Source organism: Molothrus aeneus, chromosome Z, assembly GCF_037042795.1.
Source record: "Molothrus aeneus isolate 106 chromosome Z, BPBGC_Maene_1.0, whole genome shotgun sequence".
NCBI lineage: Eukaryota > Metazoa > Chordata > Aves > Passeriformes > Icteridae > Molothrus > Molothrus aeneus.
Genome location: NC_089680.1, coordinates 49,548,763 through 49,573,203, shown reverse-complemented (window position 1 = coordinate 49,573,203; position 24,441 = coordinate 49,548,763). Strand labels below are relative to the sequence as shown.

Genomic DNA, 24,441 nt, shown 5'->3' with positions numbered 1-24,441 from the left:
ACCTCCTGCAACATCTAATGCAACACTAACACCCTTGTGGGTAAAAGTAGGGCCCTGCAGCTGTGGGGTGTGAAGGAGAGCTAACATGGGCAAAGAACCTGCAGAGCTGCATCCTCCCTCCTGGGCCAGCACCTGAGGAGGGGCAGCGTGAAGTGTGGGGCCAGGGGCACAATTCCCCTCATACCATCTGGAGCATAAGTAAGTCATGGCCTTGAAGTTGTCACGGAGCAGAGCAGAGAGCGGGGCATGGAGGCCAGAATGAGGGATACCAATGCACACTGCAAGGGTGGGAGAGCTGGAAAAGGAAAAAGATGCATAGCAAAAGTTAGGAGTGAGGGAAACAAAAGGACAGGGAATGATGATCTGATGTTACAGAGGCAGAAAATGCTAGTTATGCCAAAGATGAGGAGTGACAGGTGGGACTGAGGAGGGCAAAGGACCACAGTGAATCACAAGCAGCTGGAAGTGAGGCTCTGGCAGCTTTCCTGCTTCCACCATTCACTGCCTGTGGTGCAAGAGGAAGCTGGCCAGCACCTCTGGTACTCTCCTGTCCTTCCCAGACAGCAAACACTGCACCCCAGCCTGCCCTCAGCCTCACAAGCTCTCCAGTCACTAAGGCTGGCAGTGCTGCCACGAGAGCACCCTCCCCTTTCTGATCCTGTTCCTTTTACAGAGCAGCCCCTGAAAGGCTGTGCCAGGGTCTCTGCACATCATTCTTAACCGCAGCAGCACACACCATGCTCATGGGCTCAGTATTTCTCACGGGCTGTTGCCTTCTCTTTCACAAAGATCAGGATTTGGTCTGAGACTGACCCAGGTCTCCTTCCCCAGATGCCAGAGCTGTTCATCAGTGCAGGATGGCAGGACAGTTGTTCCTGTCCACAATAGCAGTGTCTCTTTTTCCCACCTTTGGTGGTATCTGTTGTGAATCTTCCATTGGCAAGGGAAAATTTTCTTACTTCGGTCACCGAGCCTTGACCCTTGGAGAAGCAAAGCAGCAGCAGCATGCACCTCAGGTGGGTGTGTCCCAGCAGCAGTGAGGAAGTTGTGCTTTCTGATGCACCCTCCTTTGCAGAGCCCCAGGAAACACAGTTCACAATCAAGTACCAAATAAAGGAGAGACAAGCATTTACATTTTATATAAGCGTTTATTTACAACTTGTTTAACAACTGTACACTCTTCTATCACCTTGGAAGCATCAGTGTATTTGACTGGGAAAAATATTAAACTTTTTGATTCCAATTATCATTAATGAGGTTTTTTTTGTCTATATACAGGTATGTATATTAATATTGCTACCATAACAATCTGGTAGTTACACAATTTGTAGATGAACTGAAATGGGAAATTAATGTTTTGACACTCTAAGAATTCATTCTTTTACAGAAATTATATCACTGGCAACTTCACAAACAGTTATTACTTTGATAATTGATCAACATTTAATTCAGGACTGTCAAACAAGCTGCTATTAAGAAGGTATGAGAGTTTTCTATGCAGCACAAATGAAGTTAGTATATCAGAGACATGCTGGAGATCAGCTCTGAGTTGAGAGCTCACAACCACTTCATGACAGAGATGCCAGGCTAATCTAGTTAAAGTAGCCAGCTCCTTGACTGGCTCCACCTGGCATCTCTCTGTTGCATTAGTAAACTCTAACAACTTTTGTCAAGCTAAACACACTTACATATAAATGTCATCAAGGCTCAAGAACAACTGATACTTAGTCTCTAATCTGCACAGACCACTTGGAGAAATGAGGTACTGCTCGGCATCACTTTGGGACAGCTGTGGAGGCAGGTGCACAAAAAAAAGCAATCCCCTCCTGCCCAGCACAGTGCCCTGATTTCAGGGATCCTGCACCCAGCCTGGCTTGGGGTAGGGTGTGGTCCCAGCCGGAGCAGCACTAGCAAATGAAAAACATATCATGCCTTTAACACCCAACTAAAAGAAGTTTTACTAGTAACGCTTGCCCTGACACATAACAAGGGATCAATGGCTAGGACCTGGAAAGACACAAATCCTTCAGCTCTCTGCTGGACTCAGTCTGATGAAATGCTGCTGCCTCTGCTGCATGAGTACTTGACTCATTATCACTAAACCCCAGGTCCTGGCTGCAGGCCACGTAAGACTTCACTGTCCCTGGCCCTGGTGGACCAGGAAAGACATATATCCCCATCTGAAGCCTTTACGGACAGCTGTCAGCCAGAGCACCTGGTAGCCACAGCACCTGATACAGTATCCAGAAGGGAAAACACCACAGCTCTCACTGGGATCCTAGTTTTATCCTTCACTTTGCTGCTTGGCCTGCTTGGAGTCTGTTCCTACCTGCCCATCTCTTTGCCAGGCAGCACAGACCACCATGCTCTGGTGGGGCACACGTCCGTCCTTTCTCCACGTCATTCCGCACAAGGCCACGGAGTCTGTGGGATCAGGATCCCTGAGGACTGGACACAAGCGGGTGTCTCTGTGCCCGAGGTGTGGCTCTGTCAAAGCCCACCTGACGGGCCAGGGACGAGGCAGGCACTGTGTGTGTGACCAGAAGAGACTGCAGAGACAAGCGGACACAACGCTTCTTCAGCGTGGGCGTGCTCCCACCGCAAGCAGGGTTGGAGGTTCTCCTACTGCCCAAGTAAGTAAAACTATTCCTGGAGGCAGCACAGTTCATATCAGAATTTCTGCCAGGATTAAGATCCAGGTGAGCAAGAACGGGGTTTCTCTTTAACTGGATTTAAATCAAACCTCTTACAGGATGCAGCATTCAGACTTTTCAGTTTTTCCAGCAAATCCTATGGCTTGAAAGCCCCTTTCCCTGTTTGTTATGTACTAACTCCTATACAATAAACCTCTTAACTTACAACACTACAGCACTCCCTTGTCTTCTGAATCTTGCCAGTACTGGATGTCCAATACAAAACAAAGATACAGTAGTACAAATGTGCAGATATTTAGGAATATTAAATAAGCAGCTTTTTAAATTAATATAGGCAGTACAAAGCATTTTGAGTTACACTGTCTACATATGGCAAATCTTATATCTAAACTTGAAAATACAAAGAAACAGCCAAGCTAGTGCAATTGGAAATTAAATATCTAAGACTGTGACAAGAGAAAGAAAAAAAGAAAGGAAAAAAACAGTACAGGTGAAAGATAAATGATCCAAATTATAAACTGGCAAGGACAGTCTGCATAATACTGAAAGTGTAGATGACTTTCATACTTATCTCCATTCATGGTCTTTCCTCAGATTGTTTTAACAATTGTATACAGATTGGAAAAAAATGTTTCCGAAAGAAACCAACAACACAGCTTAAATGTAGAGAGAAAAATACAACAGCCACAAACTACTGTGTATATACATATTAAGGAAGCAGGCAGCGCCTGTGAACAAAATACCACCCGGTAGTTTGCCTGGCTCGGAGATTATCAGATGAAACTTGCCTGGTTTTCTAAGGAAGATGGGATCACCAAGCAGCAATTCATTAGTCATTTCTCCTGGTAAAACACCTCCTTCGCTTTACTTTATTTGTTTAAAGATTCAAAGTGGATCCTTTAAGGGTGCGGGTGCTTTGAAATTTTAACAGTAACCAAAAGGCCTTTTTTAGGAACTCATTAAGACTAGATTTTTATAGTTCAGTATATGAAAATGTTGCAGGAAGTCTGTGTGTTAATACTGTTAATCAGAATTAAATAAAGTGGACAGGCGGAAGTAAGATGGAGAGCTGACACTGCTCTGTCACTTTGCAGAACGCCTCCTGTTGAGTTGTGAATACAGGATTTCCTCTCTTCTAGCCTCATAGGAGACTTTTTGTGAAGAGAAAGAGTAAGTGGAAGTGGGAAATGGGAAAGCCACTCCCCAGGATGGTAAGCTTCTCTGCAAGTAGATCCCCCTTTGAAATCAGATGGCCATGAGTCTTAAGTGTAGAACTGGTTAAGTTTTGGTTATGCAGTCTGGACAGAAAAGCAAGTCATGCACTGAACAGTCCCTGTTATAATAATGCTGCAGGTCATGCAACCACATCACTGCAAATAAAAGAATAAAGAAGAAAGTTAAAAAGCAGATATTACTGTTGAAAAAAAAACCCAAAAACCAAAAAAAACCAAATCAGAGAACAGAACAGGTCTTTTTAAAAGCAATTTAGTAAAGCCACCTCTACTTACGAGTTGTGTAAATTCACAGGGAAAATACTTTGCCAAGCAACTGTTCAAATTAACAGGAAAGTTACAGGCCAATAATTGGAAAAACCAACAAAATAGCCTTGGTCAATATCTAAGTTTAGCTGTAATTAAACTTCACACACTTCTGAGTAAAATTCTTCAGGGCACCATTCTGAACTAATAAAGCTATGGAAAGTAAGTTCACACAGCAATGAGCAAGTCTCAGGCGTTCCTGCTGTCTGTGAGTGCAACTGTTAAAGCAAGATAAAGTGAAAGGTGCCCACCCAATTCTGCATGTGTTTACACGCTAAAAGACAATCAGAGTCACATCAACTGTCTTGAGCTCTGAGCACCACTGAAGGCATTTAAATTTCATCAGAGCTCATCCTGTGCATGAGGCTCAGTGCCCCACTGCACTGGCAAGTTCTATCCCGGGCCTGCAAATACAGGTTTGAATTGCCAGAAAACGACACACCTTCTTGCTAAAGTATGCTGAGTCAGAGTCACTGAGCAGTCAAGAGAGCACACCACAATACTGAGGAAGGGAATCTAAGTTTGGAAGAGAATCGGAGAGGTTGGCACAGTACTCCATGCTCACTGATGTACTTTTTCCTGTGCACATTTCCAGTGCACATTCCACTCCCATAACTGGAATGGGATGCTTTACTGACACAGCTACTTCCCCAGGTAACAGAGATATCCTTACACAGCACTGGCACAGCACTAAATGGGCATTTTTGTTTTCATATTGCAAAAGAGCAAACTGGCTTCACCAAACAGAAATTAGAGCCTGTTTCCCCACTTCTTTCTCCCCTGTATTGCACTAGTCAAAAATTATTCTAAGAATGCTTCTTGTGATGGGACAATCCAGATTAAAGAGATAAAAAAGAATATTTATGCTACAAGTCCTGTAGCTTGTGTATCCCTCTTTTTTCCCTTCTCATTCATCCACTCAGAATACTAACCATAATAGAAAAACAAATAGAAACACAGAGACACATATCAAATGGAATAAAAAAAATTTAACATATTCAACATATTCAAAGACCTTGAGGGGGTGTATTTTGAGCAATCATTGTCTTTTAAGTTTGCTTGGCACTGCTTGGTGCATAAAGTTACACAGTTCAAGATTAATATGAAGATCACTGCAGTTGTTCTACAAAAAATTAAAAGTTCAAGCTACATAAGCATGTACCTATTCTATTGTGTATAAATGAATATAATCTATCCCTTTAGTCTCTCCTCTGGCTATTATTTAGCTCAAACTTACTATTTAGTAGCACTTCAAGTGTCCTCCAAGTGCATTTTGCACATACACAGAAGTGACACTTCAGGCTTCTCTTTGAATCAACAGTACTTTTGAGAGGTCTTGTAAACTCGGGACACTGTACTAACTTTCAAGAATGTAAAAATTCATCTGTCAGTGCCCTTTCCTGACTAGAAATTCTTACCATGTTCTAAAAATAGTTGTCTGCCAATTTCTCTATTTTAAAGCCACCTGTTGAGGTAGCAAGACATAGAAGAAAACAGAAATGCAAGATGTGAGGGTAAATTCACTGAGCATAACCTGTCACTGCATCTGCAGCATCTTAGAGAGTGACACAGAGAATACAAAGCAGATTATAAATTTTAAAAATTGTGACCTTAATTTAATGCTTATAATAATTCTGAGACTTTACTGATAACTGCCAAACAAAAGCTTCAAAATCGCTCTCAAAACCACTGATGCCTCCAGGAAATAAGTTTACTCTCCAGCTTACTAACCTTTTGTGGCTGTGAACAATAACCTCTGCTTTACAATATTTTAAATTATATAGCTGATTTTACATTCAAATCCAAGTCAAAAGTCTGATGGTCTCATTACAACTATTTTATAACCCCATAAATATTACACCACTGGGGATTTTTTCTTAAAATTCCATCCACTTTCACGATCAGGTTAACAACATGAGCATGCTAGCAACTGGACTTTTATGTTAGCCCTTTTCTCTTCAAGTTATGTATAATCATTAGGAATTCAATTTCCATTTCTAGAATAAACTACTCTATATCTCTATACTGTAATCTATACCAAGTGGAAATACTTGCTTTTGTAATTTCAGATTTGTGCCATGCTACAGTAGTTAGCAGTTCTTCAGTGCTGACAAATGTCTGCTTTTTTAACAATTAAAACAACCACTGTTCCTCTTTCTGAAATCACCTCATCTGATTGTGAAGGACCTCTCTAATGCAAAGCAATTAATAAAGTCAGCACCGGAAAGGAAAGGCTGCCCAACTGACCTGTATCTCCCTCTACTAGCAGTATTTTTCACGTTTTATGGATCAGTCTCTGAGATCCATAGCAGCAAGACCGCCACAAGAACTTTTATCTGACAAATGGAATCTGTTTTCAGTCTGGAAATGACACCATATGCAAAGGAGACAGAAAGATATGCAATTTTCCAAACAACTTTACATGCACAGGAAACAGCAACAGAGCAAACTTCCGATTTGCCACCAAAGCCAACTAATGCAGAAATATCCTTCAGGGTAGTCCTGCACGACCTTGGCAAGGCCCAAAGCTGAAGATGGAATCTGGATCACAGTGAAGCTGACAGCAATACCATCCTCCAGCAGATGAGGACTCTACTTACAGCAGTCAGCACGAGCTCCTATTGATCCACTGACTACCATCTGACACCAGGACAATTTGTCTGGGAAGCTGTGTTGGCTACACCGTCAGGTGCTGTCTCAGTGCCCCACTGGACAGTGTGATTTGTCAAGTTTCCTAGAGCCCTCCAATCAACATTCAGTCACTGCCTAATTCAATGAGCTGACACATTTTAAAAATGAACTTTATATCCCAGTATCTTTATGAATACAAAAATAATCAAAGAAAAACAGGATGAAACCAGCTAAGTCCTCACTGTCTCCAAACAGTTCAATGGATCTGGTAGCAGAGTAAATCTTTACAGGGTTTCACTGTACCAGATGCAAGAAGTCTGAGGTTGTGGTGACTGATAATGACAGCTTCTGCCTTATAGATGGGTAAAATCTCTAACAGTTACTCAATTAAGATTAAAATTGAATTAAAAAGATAAAAATCTTCTTTCTAGCTCAAAAAGCTCAGGTTCTTCATCATTCATTTTGAAATGAAAACCAAATGCAAGATGCTGAAAGAATGCTCTTCTCATTTTTGTACTGACTAGTTGCTTGCATCTGTTTCCTCCACTTTCAAAGATCAAAGATCTCACACCTTATTGTTAGTCATAGCCTGCAGGATCACTGACAAACTTCTGCTACTTTTCCAGACTTCCAGAGGGAAGGAGGACCACAGGAGTAAGGAAATCCAATCAGCCATGACAGGATATGTTCTTGATTCCTCAAGAGTGACAAACTGGAGGCATGGCTAGGATCCTACCCAGAATATGACATTTGCTCCAAAAACCCTCACCACCTGGAAGTATATCCTGATAGATCCTTTTAGCTATTTATTTATGCAATGCCAGGTGAGGGAAATGCCTGCTAAATTTGGTTAGGAGATACTGAAGTTTATCAGTACAATCTTACTGCAAAACACAGAGTCCACATTCTACCTAAAGCACATGTGCAAAACCCCATAAGAAGTCAGTATTGCATAGCTGACTGAGTGCAAAAATACCTCCCTCATCAATCCTTGCAAAAAGTCAATATGTTGGGCAAGAACAAAAAAAATCTCTATCTAGTAAGTAAAACTGAAATACTGTTTTGCTTCATAAGAAAAAAGAAAGTTATCCACATTCAGGGTAGTCTCCCTCCAGATCACTAAGAAGAAGAAAATCAAGTGGTGACATTAAAATATCTTACAACTACCAAATCACAGAAAATGTCAACACATCGGAAAAATTAAACCCACTCAAAATCATTCAGGAAGCTGTTAACTGTATAGTCTCATATATTAGGGAACACAGGAAAAGCAAAAGCTATTTGCACAAGTCAAAATACCAAGGACTTTAAAATTGCAAAAAACCTTTTAAATTTTCTTGACAGCTTACACATACTACTTACTATTTGAGATCATAATAAAGCAGTAATAGGAATATTCACTGTTAATTCTTTCATACACATATAAAAGTGCCAGTGCTCCTTACAGAACAGAGAGCCACAAAAAACTTGTGGCTGTAGAAGCATTACTGCTAACACGAGTGACACTTCAACAGGACAACATTGCCATTTGATTATTTCAAAGCAAAATAAAAGGCATCATGTAGCCATTATATATTTCCTTCATTTTATATATGCAAAGTTGTATGTTCCAGATGTGTGTTTACCTTTTTTTGGGGGTTGGGTTTCTTTCTTTTTTTTTTTACTTATGGGATTTTTTCCCAGTAAGTTGCTAAGAAACTAACTACTGGGTACTTATGAATACTTAGGGGATGGGTACTTAACAAAGACAAAAGAAAGTGGCTGAAGTCGGGAGAGGAGTGTAGCATCTGGCTGCATTTCTTTTTTCTCGGGGAGTTGCACTGTGGATGGAACACACAACCTTTAAATTAAATTACTTCAGTTTTCACAGCACTTAGAAAATGCACGTTATGATCCAGGTGGTTATGTGTTGCTGTCAAGAAAAGAAGGAATTTGAATATTTTTTTCTCTAATGTCTGACTGGATATGCTAAAAACTCAACTCTCCACAGAAGTACATGAACTGGACTGCATATCTGAACCCATCATCCTTTTAGGTCAGGAACTAAGCTTCAGCTCTAAAAAGTGAAAATATTTATCCTAAAAAAAACACCATTTATCTGCTATCTTTTATTGTCATTTATTAAAATCTGTAAGAAAGATTATTCTGGGCAGATCCTCAGCACAGTGCCCAGAGAAGTACTCTCATGAACTCCTCAGCTGTTTTACCTCTGATCTGGAGAACCTTTTCTCTTTAAGCTCAGTTGTGGGGTCTTCTTTCTGTGGTGTGTCAGGACAGGATACAGCATTGGCTTAGTAATTACCACTACAATTTTGATGTAAATAGTCTTTCTCGCCTCAGGGGAAGAAAGTATTCCTAAAAACTTCTCAGAACTATCTAATGTACTGAAAGAATTCTGCTCCATAGGCTGGGGCTGGGGCTTTTGCTTATATTCTTTAATTACTCAAGGTAAGACAAATAGGGAACATACACTGGTAGCTCCCCTGTGTATGTATTTGACTCCCTGGAGTCACAGTCTGAGCTCCTTCTTTTTCTTAATACACACTGATTACAAAGATACATAACAAGCGAGCAAAATAATGAAGCTGAACCCTTTGAATAAAGAAGCTGTTCTTGTGAAAGAGAAGGTTTTATGATGTTCACCACCTGCATTCATCCACACACAAAGACTAAGAAGGGATGTATGCAGCAAATTAAAGAAGTAAAGCACTGAAGAAAAAAGGATTGAACTCCTCTTAACTACTACTAGAAGACATAACAAATGACTTACTAGAACCAGACAGCAACTGATATTTCTTAAAGAGTGCAGTACATTTTTAGGCTTTTATATTCAGCATGAATTCTGGGAAATACCAGAATTTCTGCATGTTTGTAAATTCTCAAAGACAAAATTATTATTCATTTGCCTAACAATTACTACGGGCAAAAATAAAGCTCAGATGCAATATGAGTTTTGTGTTGATCTTTGATGCTATATAATGATGCTATCTATTTTTGAAGAGAACCACAGAAAACACTTCAGTGTCTTATCTTCAAGGGAAAAGGAAAGACAGAATCACAAAGAGGAGAAAAGCCAACAACCACCAAGAAGCAAAAGAAGCTGTGAGAGACTGGAAAGTAAAAGCCTAAGACAAGGTTTCTAACTAGCATCCGCTCATCTCCTAACTCTCAGTGGCATTAACCTGCCATCAAAACTTTGGAGGCAAAACAGTGAAAAAAAAATTAACATAATAATTATAAAAGCAATTACTTTTATTCTAGTGTGCTGATTGTGTTCAAGTTCTTTTAGATCTGCACTTAAATAATAGCAATAAGTAATTAGATTACCAGACAAAATTGAGAGAAAAAACTTCCCATTAAGGTTCCATCCCTTTCTTTCACTAACAGCCCTTGGCAGTTTTGTAACAGAAAAATTAGCTAGATTAAAATTAAAAAATTAAAATAGAGCTTTAGGTATTCTTAGGTTCTTGCTCTGGGTGATATAAAATGCTGTAACCTCAAGCAGGCACATCAAATTCCCCTAGAGGACTTGTCTTGCTCCTGTTCACATACAGCATGTAGTAAAGAGTTCTTCAAGTTATTAAAATTGATTGCACAACAAAATCAGTATCGCACATCAACTGTAATAATCTAGATGAGTACAGAAAGCATTTTGTATAAAGAGCATTTTGTATCTCAGTAAGAGACAGCAGATTGAGCATATCACCTCACTGAACTACAGAAATTATCTGCAACTTCCTTTGCATTGTTATCTTCCTGCACACAAGAAACTTGCCAAGTCTCATCTCATTTTTGCAAGCCCATACCAGTTATATACTGCATAAGTACAGAAAAGTTTTAGAAAACCATTTTTTCCTAAATGCGAGGAATAAAATTTAAAACTATATGTAGAATTCAGCATCTGTTTTCTGGGTGGAGTGTGTGGGGGTGTGTATGGGGGCATAACTGGAACTGAAAATATCTTTCAAACACATACTAAATGCATTTCTCAGACCAGATTAAAACAGATGATGCACTTGAGGATAAACCAATAGTACCTAAAAATGTCATTCTTTTTATTACCTTTTAATCTAGGAGTGCTTGTTTTAATTATCCGTTGCTCATTCTACCCAAGTTTGAATTAAAACAGACAATCAGATGATTGATAAATGCTAGTATCTTTTCTCTAAAGGGATTTATGCAAAAAGAAACGTCTCAACTTAGAAGGGCATTAAAATCAGGTGAAAGAATAAATTTATAAACGGACTGCCCGTGCATTAGAGTCCAAAGAGTCTCTAAATAAAAACCTAAATTTAAAACCAGTCTCTAAATTTAAAACTGAATCACAACAAGATGTATAAATATGAAACTTCCAGCCAATGCTCATGTTCTCTGTGTCCATCAATTCTTTGACAAAAATGATAGGGAATGCACAGAATTGGTCAGGAAAAAAAGCACAACTTTGTAGGAACAGAACCTAAATAGGAGGAGCCTCCATCCATTGATCAACATGAAGGTGTTACAACAATTAATCAGCTATGCACTAAAAAGGCAGTACAACAAATCACAGCCAGTTTCCAACAAAGTCAGCAATAAACTCACCTGAAGGCACTGGTACCATTAGTAAGGCAACTGATACAATTATACCCTGAATCAATATATTAAAAGCAAGTCTTTTAGTAGGGGATGACAACTGGAATACATTAACAATATTAACTGGGGCCTTGATCCATTACATATTGTTCATCCATAATCATAAAATTTTAAAACAAATGTCCTTTTTAAATGGATGATGGAGTAGCAGATTAGCACATCCTAAGTATTTCTCCACCTTTTTAGAATATGTATTTAAACATATGCTCGACAAAGAGTGGAATAAACCATTTGAAAATATTCATCTCTACCAGCAAAAGAGGTAACACCAGTTGATAAAGAAAAACCTGGAAAAAATCATCCTGCTTCCCTAAACGCCAAGAATAAGAGCAAATTTTGAACTTCAGACATGAGAAAAATCCCCAATCTTTCTTTTTTGCATTGGTGAATTTTTAGCATGAAATATATTTCACAATATTATAATCCAACTTTGCATTTCTGTAATGCGATTTCAGCATTTTTCTGAAGCAACAGAATAGGAGATGAAATAAAAAGCAAATTCCGTTTGAACAAAAACAGTCTTATAAAGCATAACAACCCTTATAGGCACAGAAGTACCAACTGTGATAAGAAATCTACATTGTCATATGGTCCACATAAGTTTTTTGTAAGAGACCAGGCTTCATACAAATAAGACTGTTATTATACAGCACTCCTCTAGATGTTTTCAAAATTTTGGCACATTCAGAAAATGCAGAGAGAAATGAACTCCAAAAATTATAAGCAAGGGGCATAACAGAGCAATGAGAAAGCCTAATATAACCCTTTCCTGAATGGTAAATAATAGCAGTAACAAGGGAGAAAGAGAAAGGATGCTGGTTTATTTTCCTTGAATGTTGTCACTTGCAATAGAAGTGGCCTGGATCACAGGGCAGTTTTCTTTCTAAGGGCAAGGCTTCTCTACCTTGCTGTTGCTGGCTGGACATGACCAGGGTAAGATCTCCTTGTGCTCGTGGCTTGCCTTTGTCTAGCCAGGAAGGACTGTCCTGAGCCTGTACTAGCCAGTCTGTCTTCTGCTGCTTTTTTATGCAGAGTCATCCCCTATGGACAAAGAGAATTTCACAGTGAATACCAATACAAAACATCTTTATTAATTTACATTTTGTTCATTACTTGTCTTCACACTGACTAAACTAGTTTGAATTCCATACACAAAGCATCTTATTTTCAAGGACAAAGGTAAGATATTCTTCTTAATACTTTGGGTGGAACTCTTCTCCTTCCCTGCTGTCATTCTCCAGGTTTAGAGTAACCACCTAAGAACACAATATATGCTTCTCATGGCAACTGAACAATTTCAAATGGACTTTCCCCAATTCCTGGCTCCTTTCAGGATGTTGACCTAGAAAAGTACTTTTCTTCTGAAAAAAGTTTAGGTATTTTAATCATCTGTGGAAACACCAACTCCTATGTCAGAAGCACATCTTGGAAGAGAGTATGTTCTCATCAGGCAAAAACGCAATGAGGAAATTGAGAAAGCTGTGGTGGGTTGTGCAGCTGTGCATAAAAGCAGAGGCTAATGAAAGAATAATACAGACAAAGCTATCAGTGACCATCTTAGCGTTCATGACAGATCACTGAACTGTGAGTCTTACCTCAGGCTTGTCTTCTACTGGTCAGGAGAACTAATATTATAAAATTGGTCAAGGACAGTGGTCATTTGAAAGTACCTTCAATATGTAAACCATTCAAACATCTGCCTGAGTTTAGATTTGCTATTCATGAAGACAAGAAGGATGTAGAACAGCAAGAAGAAAACTCTTCCAAAGGAATACAGAGAGGAGGAATTTGAATTCTATGATTGAGCAGAATGAAACATTAAAGTTATAGATGTCTAGAGCAGATGTCAAGTTACAGATGAAGAACAGTTTCAATGCAACCAACCAGTCTGCCAAAGGGAAGTCTTGAACACATCTGATGTGGGTGACAACTCTCCTAGCACACAGGCCCAGCAAAAGCTGTATGGTTGCACAGACCCCATCTTCTATCCAAACTTTTCCTTGAATAATTTAAGTGAGGGTCTTGCTGATGTCCTCACTCTTTATATGGGGCTAAATTTGCACTCAAGTTAAAGGGGTCATTTCTCTGAGCACTCCAACTGAATTGCAAGTAAGATGAATTGCTTTGATTGTGCCCCTTCATTAGAAACAACTGGAAGACTGGAAGGTGGTGAATCAAAGTAAATTTGAGGACTATAATTTGTATAAGTGAAGGGCTGGGATTACAAAATAGTGACCTGAGCCATTTCCGATTTTCAAATTCTGAAAATTATGAACTTCTTTTTTTTATTTTCCAGAAGGTTATTATAGGAACAGACTCTTACATAGAGATAACTTAAGATTACTAAAAATTGCTTCTGTGTATGTATTGGAAAATGCTTATCAAACAAAAATACTGTTATAAACATGCCAGAAACAAATAGTATTAATAGTTTCTTTTTTTTATATTTTCAATTAAAAGGTTTGTGAGATTCTTACCATGTTGTACCAGGCACTAACAATATATTTCTCCTCCATTTCTCTTTGACTTTTTGTTTTCTCATACTCTTTCTATAAAACAAAAAAATCCATATATTTAAAGCCAAAGTATAATAGATGTATTAGTCTCTAACTAAAAACAATGAGTTTTTACCACAAAACCACAACAATTACTACCTCCAGCGAATGAAGCATTCTGTCCCGCTCCTGCAACTGATTTTTCAGTGCCTGAATCTCAGGAGCAGCACCCTGGTTCTGTTTAGGATCTAATGTGCGGATGACCTGTTAGAGAAAACCAGTTTGATTTTTATTAAATCCTGGAAAAGCAATCTTGTTAAGGAATTAAAACCTTTTAAGTCAGGTTAAAAAATAAAAAAAAAGTAACAAAATATGTCTACCTCTCTCATCAACTGTGACATATTAGAGCATCTAAACCTTCTTTTACAGGACTGGGAAACAAAACTACTGACAAGAAAAAGTGATAGGTAAAAGGTTTAGTATCCCAGACTCACATTTGCAGTTCCTAACTCCAGGCTACATTTCCTTGGGGCCATAGTGACACAAACAACTTCTATAAGGTTTCTCTTTTCATAGCTATGATTTTCCTGCCTGTCAATTTCTTCTGCTTGAAGAAGGACTGCTTCTGTCCTTATGGATATTTGCCATGCTTCACCTACCTGGGGTACCAGGTGCTGTAACTTCTAGTAGCTCTGTTAAGCCAAGCACTCTGTGGTACATGCATAATTGCTATGCTACTAAAAAGATGAAGGGACACATGCAGTTGTATGTGTCATCCAAGAGTGCTAGCAAACAGAACTAAACCAAGAACAAACCCAGCAAATTGCCTGAATTATTAAATCTTTAATAGAAAATTACTTGAAACCCTTTAGCAACCTCTGGCTATACAGAAACAGACTTCTCTTTTTTATCTTTCTACCTCTTTCAGAGTTGTGTCCAGATGCTGAAATAAAAGAATGCTTTAAATTTAAATGAGATATTTTTACTGTATGGTAAACATATAAATCCTATGAGGAGTGGGCTGAGGGAACTGGAGGTGTTTAGCCTGGAGAATAGATAACTCTGGGAGCCCTTACACTCTCTACTTGAAAGGAGGTTGTAGCCAGGTGGGAGCTGTGGCCTCTTCTCCCAAGCAACCAGTGACAGAATGAGACAACATGGCCATAAGTTTTGCCAGGGAAGGTTTAGGTTGAATTGTTAAACACAGGAATGGGTTGCCTAGGGAGGTAGTGTACACATCCTTGGAGATGTTCATGGAATTGGATGTGGCACCTAATGCCATGGTCTAGTTAACACAGTTATGATCAATCAAAAGCTGACTTGATGATCTTGGAGATCTTTTCCAACCTAAATGATTCTGTTTCTCTTCTATAAAAGCATGTTATTTTTCTAAGAAAATACTCATTAGGCCTGGATATACCTTCCATAGTGGAAGACTATATTGATTCTACAAAAAACCCCGTGCACCAAAACCCATCAATAACTACAAAAAGAAACAAAAAACCCCAGCCAACCCAAACACAAATAAAATGAAAGCTGATAAGAAGATTACAAAAAGTTAACCTAAGTAATTAATACTACTGTCCTATAAAACACTGTTTAGTAAAACTGTGCATACAAATATACAAATCTTACTGAAAAGGGAAATGCTGTCTTTCAGTGGAATGTACTCTAAGACAACAACAACCAATATAAAATGCAGGGGGGATTGAGGAGAAATTTTTTTAAGACTTTCTGAGACATTTCACAAGAAATCATTCAGGAAACTCCAAAGAAGTAAAGTAAAAAAGCATACAGTTTTGGCAAATTAGGAACCTACTTACAGATTCCAATGTAATGGAATGCATTTAAAGTCACTGATATACTTTTAAGATACTCAAAATAACAAAGTATAGTAAGAGAAGAAATCGGACTAGGAGTAAGACCACAGTATTGCCATTTCAAAGCTAGTAGTATACCCCTATCCCCAAAACTTAAATATTAGTCATCCTTCTTCACAGAAGCATATATTAAGCAATAAAGGCAAAAGAGAATGCTTAACATCATTAGAGAAATCTAACAACTACTGAAGGCAATTCAGTCAAAAAGATGACTTTACTGCAAAAAAGCATCAATAAAAGAGTCTCAAAAATGGGGTAATCTTTTGCAGAATTTATCCATATTAAATACTAAAACAATGACAATCAATGGAGCTTCCTTCTCTTTAACTTATTAGTGTGTATACAGATAACTCCTTCATTTTTATTCCCACTCAGTGGACACATAATACAGTCTCTGTCAGACAGGTGTGGAACACATCAACTTACACTTTTGGCCTTTTCCAAATACTTTTTGTATCGTTCTTCCATTTGTTTCATTTCCTCCTCCTTTTTCCGTAGAGCTTCTTGCAATTCCTCAATTTTAAGTGCTTTATGTCAGGAGATGCACACATTGGAAAATAACATCAGTTTATTATGCATATTTTTATATTTTACAACAGACACTTAAGACACAGCTAAAACATATTTCAGTTAAGAAAAGCTGACAAGAAATCTGATGTGGCAGGTATCATAGATTTAATTACTGTATAGCTCAAACACACTAAAAATATGTACTCCTATAAAATCTCATAAAATGGATTTTTTGGGATATAATTTTGCTTTCAAAAACTCTGACAAAAAGAAAAATGGAATCATAAAGCAATCACATCACTGAACACATTTAGAAAATGGGTTTACTGATGACTTACAGCTACTATAATATCTTAGCATGTATTACAGGCAAATATGATTTTTTTTTGTTTTATGGAAGCGGAATAATTCCTAAGAGGCACAACTCCTGCTTAAATCTACTAAACTGTAACATGGATATACTAAATTAAATTTTCTCCTCACATTTTCTTAAGCAGCAGTTGAGACCACTAGGACAATTTAATTGCACAGATTTTTTCTGTGTTGGTATAAGAATATGTCAAGCCACTATTACTTCTACATCTTCTATACAACTTCTCAGATCTCAGAAAACAACACAATATTTTTCTGTTTTTTGCTCCATCTCATTATGAATAAATTTTTTTGAACAAATAATGAATAAATAATTTTACCACAAACCAGAAAAGCTGCCATTGGTTACAATCTTTTGCCTTATTCAAGAATAACTAGTCTTTTGAAAAACCCAGACTACCTCCCTCATTACTGTTCTGAAAAAACATAGTAATAATGTGCTAAAAACCAGCTAGATGCTGGGTTCTGAATACCCTCTGAGCAATATGATACATATCTTACATTTCTTTGACCAGTAATGGAAAATTTGCTCTAATTACAACACATTTTTGAAAACACATTGGAGGAATATACATTGGAAGTAAAAGTCAGTCAGTGACAACAGCAAGGATCTTCTAAATTAGAGTCTTATGAGACATGACAATTCTGGACAGCTGGTATTTCTATGGCCAATGCCACTGGGGTTCGGGACTAGATGATCTTTAAGGTTCACTCTAACCTCTTTGAGGTTCATTCTAACCTCATTCTACAATTCTATGATTTCTTACTATAAGTGTTTCTAAAATGTGATTCCCATGCATTTCAAGTGTTAAAAGCATCTTTTTGGTCACCCTAGTTTCCAGAGAAATTTAACATGCCACCTCCATTAAAAACATACATTTTGCTTACCTGACACCTGCTTTAGGCATTATAATTAAAGATGTTGCACCTGAAATAATTTACAAAGAAAAGAAATGGACTGCACAGGTAACTCACAACTGTTGTTGCATCTTGGTTCCAAATCTTCAATGATAGCTCGTTTCTTCTGTAGCTCGTTGTTAGCTTCGTGGAGCTTCTCTCTGTTACAAACCACAGAAGCACATATTGTTTCCCCAGCAGTATTACTGTGCTTGAAATGAGCGCTAAGCAGAACAGAAAATCCTCAGCGAGAGATTATTTCTATGGACATGATTGATTTGGTTTTTCTACAGAGCATGAGGACAAGTGACAATATCACTGTAGAAATACTTGTTAGGATGAAAAACATTGTTCTGTATGGATAGCTGCAACAGCAAACAATTTCTTTGTCAATAAGTGTACTTAATATAGAACTTAGAGTTAATTGTACAATGAGGGCCTAAAATGAATACTCATAACTGATATTACATTGAGGCAAGAATGGCTAAACCCAAAAGAAACAGAAACTTCTTTTCGCAAGACCGTCAAAAAGCAAATATTCTTTTAGGGAAGTAAAAGATGTGCAAAAATAGCAATAAAATGGCAGCACTTCCTAAAGTATTACTTCTATGCCATATTGTATAATAAATAGTAAACAAACTAATTTTGTTCATATTAACATGCTTCCCTCAGAAAAAAATTACTTTGTTCTCTTGAGCACAGATTTGCACAATGTTAAGCAAAGTTTTCTACCCAACACAAAATGATGGTTCCCTTATTGCTCTTAATTTCGCAATGGTTTTCTATGGGAAAAATTAGAATCTGAACAGCAGATTCCCAAATATTCCCGTGTTACCTAATCTCTCTTAGCTGCATATTTTCCAGATCCATCACAAATGACTGTCTGCCTTCCTCACTATATAGAAAAACACATAATTTCAAACTGTAAACAAAATAGGGAAACAAAAATACTTACAGATGTTCTTCAAGTTTCTTTTTCAGAAGAACTGACTAAAATAGAAAGTTAAATGTTTTATTTTAATACACGGTGAAGCTTTAATATATTTTTAAAATTATTTTAAAACATGCAATTTTGACATTCCAACCAAAATCCAACTTTTTACTTCAGTTTTACTGAATCACAACTGTAAAGCATCTGTGGTACCTTTCTCTCCACAGCTGTGTGACTTTAGTAAAATTAGAACTCTTCAGAACTTTACAAGTATTTTCCCAGGAACTAGATCAATAAAAGTAAGATCCATAAATGACAGAATTCTAAGGCAGTTGTTATAATTTGTTCAGTACTTTGTATTGCAAAGTGCAGCAAAATTTGCAAGGAAAGCTGTTCTACCAATATTGCATTGCAACTTGCATGAAGTCATGTAGCAAATTAGTTGAAGTAAATTCCCATCCCCACAGAAACTAGAAGGAGTAGAGTATTTCTAACTGCAGTGTAGCAAAAATGTCACCTTTTTTTGTGTTTCTTATCTTTATTGATTACAGACACATAAAAATCACCATACAACTTACAGTGTTCCACCTCCCGGTTAAATCACATTTAGATAAGCTCCTTGAATAAAAACTTTGGAAATAACTTTTAAATTTTAAACTCACTTCATACATAGTAAGTATTTTTCAAAAGGAAATAAAAAAAAAACAAACTCATTAAATGTCTATGAACTGAAAGTAGTGTTAAGTAAATAGAAAGCCATACTCACAATAGCCTTGAGCAGAAGCCCATGCCAAGAAACAGAGATGACATTAGTATAAAGCAAAACAGCAGCCAACAGAAGAAACTATTTAGAAAGTCATGAACAGAAAAAGTTAAAGCTATGCATTTTTCACGCATGTGCAATTTCTTCCTCTGTTCTCATGAGTAATTTTCATCTTGTAACATTTTCTAAAACATGTCACTAAACCCAAAAATATAAAAAGAATAAAGAAGCATATTTACAAATCATTGTGTTTAAATCAGAATTCCAAAGGAAAGCAACTTCTATTTAGGAAAGTAATTTTAAAACAAAAATCATATAACTAAGAAAACCAAGGAAAATAGCCAGTCTGTTGGGCTACAACTAGAATTAAGAGATGGCGGGTGTTTTTGTGGTGTGATGCTGAATTGTGTTATTGCCACACTGATTGAATACAAAGCAAATGTAGAATATTTAAATCTGCAACTGCCTTTTTAATTTGTGTTTATACACTATTAATCACATAGGAGGGTTAGGACATGACTGATGGTCCACAACACCATCAAAATACAAGATAAAATAATCAACAAAATTACTTCATTGTTTTTTCTCCAATGTTCTTTCTACAAATATTTAGTGACCTTGCTAACAGAAAAAATTACTATGTGCACTCAAAAAACTTTTTACTTTGGTTATACTTCAAAATATTGTCTTTGATCACATTCCTGGGGCACGTTTTTACATTATTACAAAAGAGATTTTCTTATTGCATGACAAGAAAGGTGGGGAGCCATAAAAACAAGTCAACACAGCTCTACTGATCTCACAGTCAGAAATTTGCAGCAGCTAAGGATCTGCAGGTTTCGACCATTGCCTTCTTTCTTTTTTGCAGTCCTCTGAACAGCTGCAGCAACACTACCCTTTATGTAATCAAAAATATTTGTATGCTTCTTTATCAGTCACAAATAATTTGAACTGTCCCCATCACTTGTACCTGATCATTTAGGGGACTACCGGCTGACTGGGAAGGGGAAAAACCTGGAAGCAGTGCCCATTTCCCTAAGATAACAAAATCAAAATTGAACTCAGCTTTTTTTTTTTGCATCCTTTTATTGCACTTGGGTTTATCTTGAAACAGACACAACTAGTACTCAACACTGATTCCACTGGTGTATTATTTACCTAGTATCTGCACTGTTGAGGGGGTAACCTCTCTCCCAGCTAGACAGATCATATTTTCATACTCAAGAAACTAATTGTGATAAACAGTCTAAACAATTAAAAGAAGTAGAAATGAGTTTACCCACATTAACTGACCCAAGACACATGATTAAGAAAGAGACTAAAACACTCAATGTGCCATTCTAGGTACCCAAAGATCCTGTATATACTTGGCAGATAAAGTCATAGATCATTCTAAAAATGGGCAAAGACTACTTCTGGGATTTTTGCAGTATCAAAAGTAAGCTTTAAAGACTGATAAAAATCTAAAGGATAATTGCTATAATTGTTGCTCTCTCCTAGGAAGACAAGTCTCCTAAACACTACAGAAAGAAAAGTCTTTTTGCTTGAAGTTCCCTTAATGTTTAAACAAACCAAAGGAACAAGTCTGTCCTATTTTTCAGGGCAAAATTTGGTTTAATTTTAGATGTTAAAGTTAGGGGCAGATGGTTAGGTTCTGGCCTGAGGTTAAGCTTAGCAGGGTGTGGGTCATCATGTCAGAAGACTACTGGATGAGATCAGTAACACTATGAGGTGATGAAAGTCACAAAACAACACCATGATGGATGGTCAGATTTTCAAGAATGCTGAGAGTAATGACAGAATGGTTTGGGTTGGAATGGACTTTTAAGGGCCACACAGTCCAACCCCTTCAACAAGCAGGGACTCCTTCAACTAGATCAGGTTGCTCAATGCCCTGTCCAACCTCGCCTTGAATATTCCATGGATGGGGCATACACAGCTTCCCTGGGTAACTTGTTACAGTGTCTCACCAAATGAAAAAGTGACTGAACTTCATGGCTAACTGAAGAGGTAACAGAATTCTGGGGACCTTTTAGGGAGGTGGTAATCAGTAACAGCATGTAAGGCCAAGACTGCATATGTTACATCATAAAAAACATTAGGTGTGGGACGGATTTAACAAGTGGTTCAGAAGTAACTAAAGGCAGGGTGTGTATATAGGAAGGGATTAGGGCAGAGAACAGGAGAACGAGGATGATAAAAGACAGTGATAAGACATGCAAATTACGTAGTCAAAGCTGTTGAGATAACTGTTGAGTAGCCCCATATGACTACTGCATTCTGGGGGACAATAAATCAAACCTATTCTGAGCACACCAGACACATCTGAGTTGATTCTATAGTCTAAAAGATGGGCGTAAGGAGGCCTTTGCCTGGCTGGCAGGGTAACATAACACTCCAAATGAACTAATCATGCATCCCAACAGAATGTGCCAGCGCCCATTACTGTGCAGGCTCAATGGCACACAGCTGCCTTCCACTGCACTTCAGTACAAAATCAAAGCTGTCTGCCCTTGTGGACCTTGGCACAGAGCATGTAACACTACAAGGACACTTGCCTAGGTTACGACACTACTTCTACCCCTTCTTGGGCATGCCTAAAAATAACTTCAGCTTTAAAATAAAACAAAACTTAAAAAAACCAAACCAAATCAACCAATCAACCAAACAAAAAAACCCAACAAAACTGAGCTCTCACCATACATTTCAGGACTGAATTAAAAAGAATTTTCTGGATTGAGCACATTTCCAGTATAAGTACATAAAAATATGAACCTCAGTGCAATTTTGCATAAAAATAGCAAAAAACAGAGGAAATGAGCTGAAAATTATGTACTGGTAAATTGTATGCTATGTCTCTCCTATTGCTTTTTCTTATTTTTCTGAAGAATCATTCTTTTTGTATGGCTATCCTACAGATAACTCAGGTAGTCTCAGCCCAAATTCAACCCACTTGAGCAGCTGGGTTTAACTTCTGAGGTTTGCTCTGCTTTACAAGGGAGATTGCATGAGGAGACCACAATGGTTCTTGCATCTTCAATATTTCCCTGAGTCTACACTTACTCTTTTACTTCCTTAAGAGTAAAATAAATTCTACAGATTTAACTCAGCAAAACAGGCCATGGGATCAGTGCCTATAAACTACCACTGCTATGGTCAGAAGACATGAGTGCAGACACACCCTAAATTACTGACCCAACCAGAGCCTCAAAAGGGACACAATTGAAATTGCAGCAAATAAAGCTGAATACAATTTGACAGAGAACATTTACAAAACTCAGTATCTGAGAATAATTCTTTCATATTCTTGTTCACCCTGAAAAGACTGTGGCCAATAATCAAGACAACAAAGAACACCTCAGAATAGACCTATTTTAATTTGCATTCTAAAACACATTGTAAGTTACTCAGGAAAATAATCTTGATGTAAATCAACTAGGTTTGATTTTTAGCATTCATATAGTTTATTCTGAAAATTTAAAGGGTAAACTAAATTTAATATACTCTTAAATTTAAATTTACATAAGCATCTAATAAAAAAAAACTTTCACTATTTTATATAAATTAGTTAAAACAAACTCACAAAAACAGAAAACAGCACATTACAGTTTGTTGCCAGTTAGCAACATGATACACTGAGATTGTGAGCATACCCTATGCATGTACAGTCTAACAAATCACTGCTTTCAATAAAGTTCTAGAGCTTCTTTTTTGAAATACAGGAGATAAACAACTTTTTAGTGGAAGACTGAAAGTTGTTTTCCACGCTAATTCAGCTACAATGTGTATTCTTACATTTAAAATAAAGTTAATCCTGTATACAGAAACAGGAAAAACTGCATTGTGTTGAGGGCCTAATTATTTGACTTCTTTTTTAGTTTTGGACTTCCTGGCTTTCTTCATTCTGAGATTACATTTACATGAAAAATTACAGACCTTTCAGTGGCTGGAAAGGCCTTTCATTAAGAAAACTAAATCCAAAACAACTTCAGATGCTTTATTCATGGAGAATCAACATTTTCTCAATTCCCTGCAAAGCTCTCTATTCTAATTAAATAATTTAAATGCTGAGTTTTCTATTGCAACAGACACAATTATTCAAATTAAACATGTATGACACCTTCTCTACATAGGATTTTTTTTATTCTAGACAATTGTCTTACATCCTAGTTAGAGAAGCACAATTTATTGGTAAGACCATGCAAGTAAATATGCAAAACTACTAGAAATCTCAGTTTGTATAATTCTTTTACTTTTTTTTTTTTACAAAAAGGTGAGAGTTTCAAATATGGTAACTAATCGAATGTAAGTTTGATGTACATTTCTACTTACATCTTCAGCTTTTGAACCTTGATCCTGTAAAGATTTTTGTAGTTCTTCAACCTGGGACTGTACTTCCAGAAGCCTCTGATTTACCAATCTAGGAAAGAGACAATTTCTTTTTCAGAAAAAAAACCAAACTGTAAGAGGCAGTCTCAGATTTCTATCAATTTTTAGTGTCCAGTTTTTCTAGATCATCTACACAAAAAAATGCAATACTATAAATTACTCACAAGAAAATTACAGCAGTAGTTAAGAGCTTACAGCAGTTCCAGAGATTATAACATCCAGATGTTCATCCAGAACATTCTCATATTCCTCAAGGACAACATAAATGCGTGCAGAAATCAGTTCTATATACATGAAAGAAGACCTTTAAACAGTCAGTTTTATACTGTGAGAGAGTTACTAGCTTATGCTTCTACACGGTCAAAGAACCCTATAAACCTGTAGGTTGGAAGATATGTCCACAGGTTGCCTAGATCCAACCTCCTCCTTAAAACAGGTGCATTTACAGCAGATTGCTGGGAATCATATCCAGTACCAGGTTCGGGCACTTGTAAGGACAGAGGTCAAACAGTCTCTCTGGGCTTCTCTACTAGAGCTTGGACCCATACTCTGTATTTTGTCTGTTGCCTCTTGTCCTCCCACTAATAATCTCTTGAGAATAGACCAAATCTGTCTTCTTTCTACCTTCCTATCAGGCAGATGCAGTGCACAGTACTCTCATCTATGTCACCTTTCCTTTGGCCTGGACAAACCCAGTTCTCAGTTTTATCCCACCTATCACACATTACAGTATCTCTCACCTTACCAGT

At 37.5% G+C, this 24,441-nt stretch overlaps 1 protein-coding gene across 5 annotated transcripts in view; it reads right to left on the bottom strand.

The window, feature by feature from the left end:
• Nucleotides 1–1,128: 1,128 nt before the first annotated feature.
• Nucleotides 1,129–24,441, bottom strand: part of HOOK3 (hook microtubule tethering protein 3) — an 85,858-nt gene continuing 62,545 nt past the window's right edge. For 2 of the 5 annotated variants that reach the window (XM_066568623.1, XM_066568627.1), the window contains 9 exons: nt 23,636–23,723; nt 19,307–19,384; nt 18,565–18,599; nt 17,688–17,770; nt 16,257–16,357; nt 14,110–14,214; nt 13,933–14,004; nt 12,360–12,496; nt 1,129–4,024 (listed from right to left, as the gene is read on the bottom strand). In XM_066568623.1, the coding sequence (XP_066424720.1) occupies nt 4,009–4,024; nt 12,360–12,496; nt 13,933–14,004; nt 14,110–14,214; nt 16,257–16,357; nt 17,688–17,770; nt 18,565–18,599; nt 19,307–19,384; nt 23,636–23,723 (715 nt within the window). In that variant the 3' untranslated portion in view covers nt 1,129–4,008. Of the gene's footprint in view, nt 4,025–12,355; nt 12,497–13,932; nt 14,005–14,109; nt 14,215–16,256; nt 16,358–17,687; nt 17,771–18,564; nt 18,600–19,306; nt 19,385–23,635; nt 23,724–24,441 lie in introns of those variants that run through there. The other 3 variants (XM_066568624.1, XM_066568625.1, XM_066568626.1) reach the window with 3 other exon arrangements.